This window comes from Somniosus microcephalus, chromosome 25 (assembly GCF_052327205.1).
Source record: "Somniosus microcephalus isolate GS21.2 chromosome 25, FLI_Smic_1.0, whole genome shotgun sequence".
NCBI classification, from domain to species: Eukaryota; Metazoa; Chordata; class Chondrichthyes; order Squaliformes; family Somniosidae; genus Somniosus; species Somniosus microcephalus.
The window spans coordinates 44,318,799-44,331,004 of record NC_141011.1 but is presented as its reverse complement, the minus strand read 5'-3'; the positions used below and the strand labels follow the sequence as shown (position 1 = coordinate 44,331,004).

At 45.1% G+C, this 12,206-nt stretch overlaps 1 protein-coding gene across 2 annotated transcripts in view; it reads left to right on the top strand.

Moving 5' to 3' along the window:
* Positions 1–9,282: 9,282 nt before the first annotated feature.
* The window catches only part of acot7 (acyl-CoA thioesterase 7), a 288,558-nt gene continuing 285,634 nt past the window's right edge, over positions 9,283–12,206 (top strand). The window contains exon 1 of one of the 2 annotated variants that reach the window (XM_085967290.1): positions 9,283–9,427. In XM_085967290.1, the coding sequence (XP_085823416.1) occupies positions 9,369–9,427 (59 nt within the window). In that variant the 5' untranslated portion in view covers positions 9,283–9,368. The remainder of the gene's footprint in view (positions 9,428–12,206) is intronic. The other variant, XM_085967292.1, reaches the window with a different exon arrangement.

Here is a 12,206-nt window from a genome sequence, read left to right as displayed (position 1 = left end):
AGGACAACAGACACACAGGCACATACATTGCTGATGAGCTGAAAGCGGTCATCAACGATCTTGGATCACAAAAGGTCTTTGGAGTAGTTACTGACAATGCTGCGAATATGAAGGCTGCTTGGGCTCAAGTGGAGGAGGCCTACCCTCATATTACATCTATTGGGTGCGCAGCACATGGGCTTAACCTGCTCCTCAAGGACATCATGGGTTTGAGAACCATGGAAGCACTGTACAAGAGAGCCAAGCAAGTTGTTAAGTATGTCAGGGGAAAACAGGTAGTTGCAGCAACCTACAACTCCAAGCAAATGACAAAGAACAAGAACACCACACTGAACCTGCCCAACAACACTAGATGGGGTGGTGTTGTCATAATGTACAACAGCCTTCTGGAGGGTAAGGAGTCGCTGCAAGAAATGGCAATATCCCAGTCTGGGGATATGGAAACCACCATCAAGAAAATACTGCTGGATGATGTGTTTTGGGAGAGAGTGGTTAGCAGCCTTAAACTACTCTCACCAGTAGCATCTGCAATTGCTCAGATTGAAGGAGATGACGCTGTCTTGTCAGATGTTCTCAGGCTTTTTACTGATTTAAAAGAACAAATCAGCATTGCCCTACCCACATCCCTGCTGCTCAAAGCAGAGGAGAAGGCAATTGTTCAATTCATACAGATGCGTCAAGAATTTTGTGTCAAGCTGATTCATGCTGCAGCATACATGCTGGACCCAAAGCATCTTGGGAGACCAATACTTTCTGGAGAACAGATCAACAGCGCTTACAGTGTGATTTCTACCCTCTCACACCATCTCAATCTGGATGTGGGCAAAGTTCTGGGAAGTCTGGCAAAGTTCTCTACCAAGCAAGGTCTTTGGAATGGGGATGGGATATGGGAATCATGCAAGCATATCAGTGCACATACCTGGTGGAAGGGACTTTGTGCTTCTGAGGCCCTGTCACCTATTGCATCGGTGATACTCCAAATCACACCTTCATCAGTGGCCTCTGAACGAAACTGGTCACTTTTTGGGAATACGCATACAAAGGTGCGCAACAGGCTGACTAACAAGAGAGTGGAGAAACTGGTGGCTATCCGGGCGAACCTACAACTTATTGAGCCAGATACAGAAGTGTCCACCACACAGCTAGACACGGACACAGAGGAGGAAATGGACACGTCAGAGCCAGAGTTAGTGAATCAGGAGGAGCAATGAGGAGTAGAAGACTCAGAAGACTCATGAGTAGAAGACTCAAAGGCACAAAATAAGGACAAATTACAGGCTAAATAAGCTGACGCTCTTTTTATTTTATTTTAGATGGGTCTTTTTTGTGGGGGTTCAATAAAGTTCAAAATTATAACCTAAATAAAGTTTTGAAAGCCTGTTTTTATTTGTATGGAACAGTATGTCTATTTTGACGACAAAGATAATATAAGGGTCAGAGACAAAAACCATCAGTGTGCAAAAAAACTCAAAATTCCCATAAATTCCCATAAATTCCCCAAATTCCCATAAATTCCCAAAAATTCCCATGGAAAGTTTCCTCTTTTAAAAATTCCCAGAATTTTGCAACCCTAGTTCCCTTGCAGGTTTTTTATGTCCTCCTCACTCACTACTTTCCCTCCCATCTTAGTATCATCTGCAAACTTTGATATGTTACACTCGGTCCCCTCCTCCAAATCGTTAATATAGATTGTAAAGAGTTGGGGACCCAGCACTGACCCCTGTGGAACACCACTAGTTACTGATTGCCAGTCCGAGAATGAACCATTTATCCCAACTCTCTGCTTTCTGTTAGATAGCCAATCCTCTATCCATGCCAGAATATTACCCCCAATCCCGTGATTTTTTATCTTAAGCAATAATCTTTGGTGTGGCACCTTGTCAAATGCCTTTTGGAAGTCTAAATACACTATGTCCACTGGTTCCCCTTTATCCACCCTATATGTTACTCCATCAAAGAACTCCAGCAAATTTGTCAAACATGACTTCCCCTTCATAAAACCATCCAGGGATGGGCGATCTTAGCTACAAGGGGAGGTTGGAGAAGCTGGATTTGTTTTCATTAGAGCAAAGGAGGTTGAGGGGTGATTTGATAGAGGTGTACAAGATTATGATGGGTTTGGATAGGCTAGACAGAGAAAGGCTGTTCCCAGTAGTTGATGGTACAAGGACCAGGTGACACAGATTTAAGGTTTTGGGCAAGAGATACAGGGGTGACGTGAGGAAAAACTTTTTTACGCAGTGAGTGGTGAGGACCTGGAACTCGCTGTCGACGGAAGTGGTGGAAGCGGAGACACACACAATGTTTTCAAGGGGAGACTGGATAGGCACTTGAGGGAAATAAACTTGCAGGGCTACGGGGATAGAGCGGGGGAGTGGGACTGACTGGATTGCTCTGCAGTGAGCCGCGTGGACTCGATGGGCCGAATGGCCTCCTTCTGTGCCGTTATGACTGTATGACTTTATGACCCTGCGAGGTGCGAATCACCACAAATTGCTGAATGCTAGCCTCATGAAAACAGTAGCTCCCCCTCAACCTGAGTTTCAAGAAATTACTGCATTTGCACTGTTAAAACAAATTAAACTCGTCACAGGAAGTTAGGGCTGGTGCTTAAAGACGTAAGGACCCTATTAATGACGTGATTTGTGGTCCTGACATGTCACTCAATCTCAGAGGCCCAGAAAGGGAACAATTGAGACTGTGGAGTCTCACTCCTGCAGGTAGTAAATTATTCCCAGAGTTCTTTTTAAACTTTAAATTTTTTTCTTAGTTTTTTTCTCTGTCTCTTTTTTCTCTCTATAAATACAATCTTTCTTTCCCTCTCTTTACTTCTCTTTCTATATCTAATTTGACTCTAATTTGCCTTTTTCATTCTCTGTCATACCTCTGTTTCTTTCTCTATCCTTAAATTTCATTGGTTAAGGAGATAGACTTAGTCCAGTTGTTCCCCAAGGTCCCAGATATCCCGTTCCAGGAATTTGCGGTGCAAAGTTTTTTCAAGCTGAAGGGCGAGGAAAACATTTCAACTCTTGGGACATGGTAGATACACAATATTCATGTAGTAGGCAGTTTTGCATTTACAAGTTGGTATCACTACAAAAGTGTTAATGGATAGATTTCACAATAGTGCACACTAGCCATTGTCGTGTGTTTAATTTGTTTTGTGGAATATATTTATTTCCACATTAACAGCATTTTGAAAAGGGTAATGACTTCCAGAGAGTGAGAAAAAAAGCTCGCAATATACTTTGTCAGGATAGCATCACCATAAAGAGATGAACATAATGCAACAACATTAATACTTGCATTTATATAGCACTTGAAACATCACAAAGTGTTTCTCATGCTGAATTAAAGGGAGACTTTTCACTTCCGTGCACAATGTACACTGACAGAGCACATTGGGAAAGCCGATACCCAACCCTCTGACCAGTATATTTTAATAAATGGAAAATCACAGGCTGGGGGTGTAATTTCCTGTATGCGCTTCCGGCATATGCTGAAAGAAAGAAAAAAGTGAGAGCATATATATGTAGCGCTTGTCCCAACCTCAGGAAGTCCCAAAGCACTTTACAGCCAATGGAGTCCTTTTTTTTTGAAGTGTAGTCACTGTTGTAATTTAGGAAACGCGGCAGCCAATTTGTGTACAGCAAACTCCCACGAACAGCAATGTGATAATGACCAGATAAGCTGAGAGCACCAAAGTGGAAAATATCCCCAAATATTTGGCCGTGCAGTGGCGTTTGTTGTATAAGCAAAGATGGCAGCCATTCCGCAATGGCCAGCAACACTCCGCAAACGGGCAATGAGATATAATGACCAGTTCATCTGCTTGTTTCTGGTGCTGTTTGCAGGAAGGATTTTATCCCGAATATCAGGAGGACTCCCTCTTCACATAGTGTCATGGGATTTTTAGCATCCACCTGAAACACAGAACAGGCGGGTGGGATCTTGTTTTAACAATTCATCTGAAGGATGGTACCTCCAACAATGCAGCTTCCCTTCAGTACGCTGGCGTGTCAGCCTAGATTATGCATGAAACTCCTTGTGTGGGATTCAAACGGTGTGGTGCTGTGGTACGCTGGAGCATCAACATGCGGTGCCACAGCAGTAGAGATGCAGGTCCTATTGCCGCTTGCCAGTGAGTTCCCTACAGGGCAGCTTCCTAACAGGGACCAGCAGCTGTTGGAAAGAAAATCATGTCTGATCGCTGCCATGTGCCTCTTATCATCCAGTTTATGGCTGTATTAGTCGAGTGTGAGGAACAGGTTGGTTGGCTGATTTCGCAGCTGCAGGATGGTGTGTGGCCTGGGGCAGTGTGGGGAGATCTGGCGTAGGGAAAGTGTAATAAAAATAGACTTGTATAATCCACAGAGTAAATCAATTTGCACAGAAGTAGACAAAGTGTCTGCTGAGACACAGAGTGCTCCTCGGCAGCTGCAAGCTGTGGCATGTTGTGGGGCCTTATGTATGGGATCGAACTGTTCCTGAATTATATCACAATAGCCTAAGGTACATAGTGACAATATCATCAGAACAGCTAATTATTCAAATCAGATAAGTGTTTGAAATGACAGTCTACAGCAGCTTGAGACACAACTGGGAGAAGAGTAAAACATCAGGCCCCAATTATATTACTTCACTGGTCTGTGAGGCTTTTTTCAGCCTTCATGATGTCCCACACCATGTGCTCTGGCCCTTTACTTAGGTTTCACAACTAAAGATTGTTGTTGTTGAGCAATCTAAAAGTCGAGCCAAATCACAAAGTCATTTAGACATATGTAGCTGCGTTTAGTTTTTATACTGTCATCCAGCTGGGTGGGACTGCACTCGCCTGGTTCCATTCATATCTATCTAATCGTAACCAGAGAATCACCTGCAACGACTTCTCTGCCCGCTCCCACACGGTTACCTCTGGTGTCCCCCAAGGGTCTATCCTTGGCCCCCTCCTATCTCTCATCTACATGCAGCCCCTCGGCGATGCCATCCAAAAACAGTGTCAGTTTCCACATGTACGCTGATGACACCCAGCTGTACCTCACCACCACCTCTCTCGACCCCTCCATTGTATCTAAATTGTCAGACTGCTTGCCCAACATCCAGTACTGGATGAGCAGAAATTTCCTCCAACTAAATATTGGGAAGACTGAAGCCATTGTCTTCGGTCCCCGCCACAAACTCTGTTCCCTAGTCACTGATTGCATCCCTCTCCCTGGCAACTGTCTGAGGCTGAACCAGACTGTTCACAACCTTGGTGTCGTATTTGATCCTGGGATGAGCTTTCAACCACATATTCGCGCCATCACTAAGACCGCCTCGTTCCACCTCCGCAACATCGCCCGACTCTGCCCCTGCCTCAGCCCATCCACTGCTGACACCCTCATCCATGCCTTTGTTACCTCTAGACTTGACTATTCCAACGCACTCCTGGCTGGCCTCCCACATTCCACCCTCCATAAACTTAAGGTGATCCAAAACTCTGCTGCCCGTATCCTAACTCACACCAAGTCCTGTTCACTCATCACCCCTGTGCTCGCTGACCTACATTGGCTCCCGGTTGAGCAACGCCTCGATTTTAAAATTCTCATCCTTGCTTTCAAATCCCTCCATGGCCTCGCCCCTCCCTATTTCTGTACACTTCTCCAGCTTTACGACCCCCCGAGATCTCTGCGCTCCTCTAATTCTGGCCTCTTGCGCATTCCCAATTTTAAATCGCTCCACCATTGGCGGCTGTGCCTTCAGCTGCCTAGGCCCTAAGCTCTGGAATTCCCTCCCTAAACCTCTCCGCCTCCCTACCTCTCTTTCCACCTTTAAGATGCTCCCTAAAACCTACCTCTTTGACCAAGCTTTTGGTTATCTGCCCTAATATCTCCTTATGTGGCTTGGTGTCAAATTTTGTTTGATAACTCTCCTGTGAAGCTCCTTGGGACATTTTACTACGTTAAAGGCGCTATATAAATACAAGTTGTTTTGTTGTTGTTATAGTGTTATACATCAAAATTCTCTGACATGGCAAGTGAAAGTCTAACCACCTCCCCTTAATATTCAATGGTAATATCTTCACTGAAACTGCACCATCAACATCCTGGAGGGGTCGCCAATGACCAGAAACTCAACTGGACCAGTCACATAAATGCCGTGTCTACTAGAGCAGGTCAGAGGACGCGTATTCTGCAGTGAGTGACGCACCTCCTGACTACTCAAAACCTTGCCAAACAACCTACAAGGCACAAGTCAGGAGTGTGATCTAATACGCTCCACTTGCCTGGATGGGTGCAGCTCCAACAATGTTCAAAAAGCTATCCAGGACAAAGCAGTCCGCTTGATCGGCAGTCCCTCTACCAGCTTAAACATCCACTCCCTCAACCGTGGCTGCAGCGTTTACTATCTATAGGATGTACTACAGCAACTTGCCAAGGCTTCTGCGACAGCACCTTCAAACCCATGACCTCCACCATCTAGAAGGACAAGGGCAGCAGGTGCATGGGAACAACATCACCTCCAAGTCACACACCATCTGACCTGGATATATTTCACTGTTCCTTCATCATTGCTGGGTTAAAATCCTGGAACTCACTATCTAACAGCACTGTGGAAGTACCTATACCACACGGACTGCAGCGGTTCAAGAAGAAGGCTCACCACCATCTAGGCTTAAACTACAGTGCAGTACGGAGGGAGTGCTGAACTGCCAGATGAGATGTCAAACCGAGGCTCCACCTGCCTTCTCGAGTGGGTGCAAACAATCCCACGCTACCATTCAAAGACGAGCAGGGGAGGCGTGCTGGTCAAGATTTATCGCTCAAACAACACCAAGTAAAACAGATTATCCAGCGGTCATTTATCTCATTGCCGTTTGTGGGACCTTGCTGTGCACAAACTGGCTGCCCAGTTCTCCTATGTTACAATATTGGCTGCACTTCCAATGATGCATTTTGAGAGGGCCGGTTGATGTGAAAGCTGCAATAGGAATGCAACTCCTTTATGTTGCTCAAAATGTGGTGACACCAGGAAGTTGGGCCATCTGGACAGGAAATGTGTGGCATCTCCCAAACTTTATAATAATATATAACTGGAAATATGTATTAAGAACATAAGAAATAGGAGCAGGAGTAGGCCATTTAGCCCCTTGAGCCATTCAATGAGATCATGGCTGTTCTGCTACCTCATCTCCACTTTCCTGCACTATCCCCATATCCCTTGATTCCCTTAATATCCAAAAATCTATCGATCTCTGTCTTGAATATACTCAACGACTGAGCCTCCACAGCCCTCTGGGGTAGAGAATTCCAAAGATTCATCACCCTCTGGGTGAAGAAATTGCTCCTAATTTCAGTCCTAAATGGCAGATCCCTTATTCTGAAACTGTGAGCCCTGGTTCTAGACTCCCCAGCCAGGTGAAACATCCTCCCTGCATTTACCCTGTCAAGCCCTGTAAAAATTTGTATGTTTCAATGAGATCACCTCTCATTCTTCTAAACTCTAGAGAATATAGGCCTAGTCTGCTCAATCTCTCCTCATAGGACAATCCCCCCATCCCAGGAACCAGTCTGGTGAACCTTTGTTGCTCTCCCTCTATGGCAAGAATATCCTTCCTTAGGTAAGGAGACCAAAACTGTACACAATACTCCAGGTGTGGTCTCACCAGGGGCCTATATAATTGCAGTAAGACGTCTTTACTCTTATACCCAAATCCTCTTGTAATAAAGGCCAACATATCATTTGCTTTCCTAATTGCTTGCTGTGCCTGCATGTTAACTTTCAGTGATTCGTGTACAAGGACACCCAGGTCCCTCTGAACACCAACATTTCCCAATCTCTCACCATTTAAAAAATACTCTGCTTTTCTATTTTTCCTCCCAAAGTGGATAACTTCACATTTCTCCACATTATATTTCATTTGCCATGATCCTGCCCACTCACTTAGCCTGCCCATATCCCCTTGAAGCCTCTTTGCATCCTCCTCACAACTTATATTCCCACCTAGCTTTGTATCATCAGCAAACTTGGATATATTACATTTGATCCCCTCATCCAAATCATTGATATAGATTGTGAATAGCTGAGGCCCAAGCACTGATCCTTGCGGTACCTCACTAGTTAAAGCCTGCCAACTCTCAGTTTTCTGTTTGTCAACCAATTGTCAATCCATGCTAGCATATTACCCCCAATCCCATAAGCCCTAATTTTGTTTAATAACCTCTTGTGTGGCACCTTATCGAATTCCTTCTGAAAATCCAAATACACCACATCCACTGGTTCTCCCTTATCTATTCTGCTAGTTACAACCTCAAAAAACGCTAACAGATTCGTCAAACATTATTTCCCTTTCATAAATCTGTGTTGACTCTGCCCAATCCTATTATTATTTTCTAAGTGCCCTGTTACCACATCCTTAATAGATTCTAGCATTTTCCCTACTACTGATGTCAGGCTAACTGGTCTGCAGTTCCCCGTTTTCTCTCTCCCTCTTTTCTTAAATAGTGGGGTTACATTTGCCACCTTCCAATCCGCGGGAACCGTTCTAGAATCTATGGAATTTTGGAAGATGACAACCAATGCATCCACTATCTCTATAGTCACCTCTTTCAAAACCCTAGGATGTAGGCCATCATGTCCAGGGGATTTATCGGCTTTCAGTCCCATTAATTTCTCCAGTACTATTTTTTTACTGATACTAATATCTTTTAGTTCCTCATTCTCACTTGACCCTTGGATCTCCACTATTTCTGGGAGGTTTTTTGCGTCTTCACAAGACAGACACAACGTATTTGTTTAATTTCTCCTCCTTTCCTTATTCCCCATTATTATTTCTCCTGTCTCAGCCTGTAAGGGACCCATATTTACTTTCGCTAATCGTTTCCTTTTTACATACCTATAGAAGCTTTTACAGTCTGTTTTTATGTCTCTCGCTAGTTTACTCTCATATTCTATTTTCCCTTTCTTTATCAATTTCTTGGTCCTCCTTTGCTGAATTCTAAAATCCTCCCAAACCTCAGGCTCACTACTCTTTCTGGCAACATTATAAGCCTCTTCCTTTGATCTCATACTACTTTAACTTCTCTTGTTAGCCAAAGTTGGACCACTTTTCCTGTGGGGTTTTTGCACCTTAAAGGAATGTAAATTATGTATTAATTCTTTAAATGCTAGCCATTGCTGGTCTACCCTCATACCTTTTAATGTAGTTTGAATTATTTATATTGTGAGGGTGTTATGTGGGAAATAGGAGGTGTGGTGAGTGTTGTCACTGCCCTGTGTTTATCTCTCTGAGCTTCCCCTCTCTCCCTCCCCCCCTCCTCGCCTCAGGCAGTATCAGGAGCCGCAGCCGCAGCACCAGGACTCGGATCCCGATCAAGGCCAGCATCGGGATGGAGCTCTTCGCCAAGCCGCACTGCCTGAGCCCCGGCTGCTTCATTCAAGTCAGCAGGTAAAAGAGGGAGAGGGAGCGGTGTTAGGTTTGGGTGGAGGGGACACCGAGGCCCCTGGAGCAGCCGCGTCCCCTAGCAACCGCCGGCCGGGCCCTCAATCCCCGGCCCTGCCCTGCCTAGGCCGCCCCGCCTCCTGGACACCGGCTGGCCGGGGCTCCCAGGCTCCAGCCGTGACTCTGGCTCTGGGTGCGAGCGGCGGCTCAGCACAAGGACATGGAGGTCACGGCCGGATCTCTCCTCCTCCATTCCAATCCCACTCTTCTCCAGCAAGTGGATGTTCAGGAAACATAAATAAGCCAATTCTGCATGTCCTAACCTAATTAAACCTCAACACAAATAAATATTGCAGCAGCTCTTAAAACATCTCTTGTATTGGAAGAAATATACTGGAGGGAATTTGAGAGTTGATTCCGCCCCCAAGCAATTTCTACCTTTTACAGTAGGTGTTGCCATCTCAGGTGACATGGAAGATGCACTGGAATTGTAGCAGGAATGAGTGCCGCACTTTCTCCAACTCAACATTGGAAAGACCAAAGCTACTGCTTTTGGCCCGAATTCAAACTCCGCTCCCTGGAATTCCCTCCCTGAATCTCTTGCCTCCTTTAAGACGCTCCTTAAAACCTACCGCTTTGGCCAAGCTTTTGGTCACCTGTCCTAACGACTCCTCCTTTGGTTGGGTGTCGCTTCTTGCCCGATTATGCTCCTGTGAAGCGCCTTGGGACCTTTTACTAAGATAAAAGTGCTATATAAATGCAAGTTGTTGTTTTCATTGTACCTGACTTCATCCCCCCACTCCTCCTCGACCACTCTTTTAGTCTGAACCAGACTGTTAGGGGGAGAAATTCTGTGGGTTAGCGCCCCTAGGGGGGCACTAACGACTTACTGCCTGGGCGCAGTGAGATGAACAACTCCCGTGAACTGCAGTGAGAGGTTTGCGGTGGCGGTAAGACTTTGCGCCATGATCTCCTTCGCCCAGAGATCGTGATGTCATTGCCATGCGTGGCGCCCCGAACCCGAACTTCGGTTTCACCCCCTGCAGCATTGCCGGGCGATGACACCGACAGCTGCAGGAGGCGTTGATCGGGAGGCCGGGCGCTTTGGGGCGAAAGTTAAAGGGGAGGTTGCCAAGGTAAGTACCTAAATTTCTGAAATGGTTTGGGTCAATTTTTTTTTTCTTCTCCTGGGCCGCGATCGATCAGCCCGGCACTCTGCTGGAGTGCATGGGATTGATCGAGCCAGATCGCAGCTAACTGGTCCCAATGCAGAGCCTGCAGCGATGGCCCTTCCCTTTAAGGGAGGGAAGGAGCCTCGGAACTCTGTATCTAACCTGTGCTGTACCTGCCCCGGAAGTGTTTGATGGGGCATTGTAGAGGGAGCTTTATTTTTTTTTCTTTAAAAAATATACTTTATTCATAAAAATGTTGTTCAAATACATTACAGTACAATTCATATCAATTACATACAGATTATATTTCATATCGTACAGTCCAGGTTCAATACATTACATGGCTGTTTCATTTGTTTCATGCCAGTTACATTTCAAATGTTATGTACATTTACATTCAGACAATTTGATACATTACAGCTTTATTCTGTACTGAACCCGTGTGGCGTGTATGATTCTGCATTTGAGGGGATCAGTGCCTAAACCGGCTGTGTTCTGAGGACACTTTTTACAGTAAAGAGTTGAGTTTAATTTCGGGAGTTGGATACAATCAGGACATTGTGCAGCGCTGCACACCTACTCCCCCCCCCGCCCCCCCCCCCCCCCCCCCTGCTTGATTTAGAGCTCCACTTCCTTCCTGGAGCGTTAAAACCCAATTTTTTAAAAGCTGGGAATCATTAACGCCTGGCGCTAAGTTTCCCAGCTTTCAAAAGTTAATGGGCGATACTGAATTTCTCCCCTTAGTGTTTGTTATTCAGTGTCTTATCCATCACCAGTGCCGCTTACCTCCATCGCCATAACATGCCCACTCAAACCCTCATGCACGTCTTTGTTACTTCCAGACTTAGCTGTTCACTCTCCTTGCTGGAGTCCAATCTTCCACCCTCCATAATCTCAAACTAGTCCAAAAGTCCTGCTCATCAAACGCCCTGCCCTTGTTGGCATTACATTCAAGAACTTTTTCCTTGTTTCTAAATCACTCTATGGCCTTAACCACCCACTATTTCTGCAGTCTCCTCTAGCACTATACAGGTAGACTATCCCTTATCCGCAATTCCGAAATTCGAAAACCTCTGAAAACCAAAAGTTTTTTCGTGGAGCGTAACTAGAGTATTTATGGTCTATATTTATCTCACTATTTAATTTACCAAATTATTACTGTACAAATAAACTGTAATACTATTTATAGTCTTTATTTATCTCACTCAGTGTGAATATTCATAAGGTTCGCTGCAGAAATATTAATGTGTTTGCTTACGGGGTGCTGCGCAGACCCCCACTAGGGTGTTACCCGTAATACCATTCTGAAATCCGAAAAATTCCGAATTCCGAAAAACATCTGGTCCCAAGGGTTTCGGATAATGGATAGTGTACCTGTACCACCTCTCGCACACTCCATTCCTCTCGCTCCGGCCTTCAGTTCATACTTCTCCCTCTCACCATTGCTAGCAGAGACTTCAGGCAATTGGGTCCTATTATCAGGAACTCCCTGCCTAAACCTTCGCACCTTTTTAAAAAAAAAAAAAACTTCTCAAGTAAAGTGAATTTAGCCTGTTGACAGGGATAGCGTGATTGCTTTTGTTATTTTTTGTGTTATGAGGATTGTTACAAAA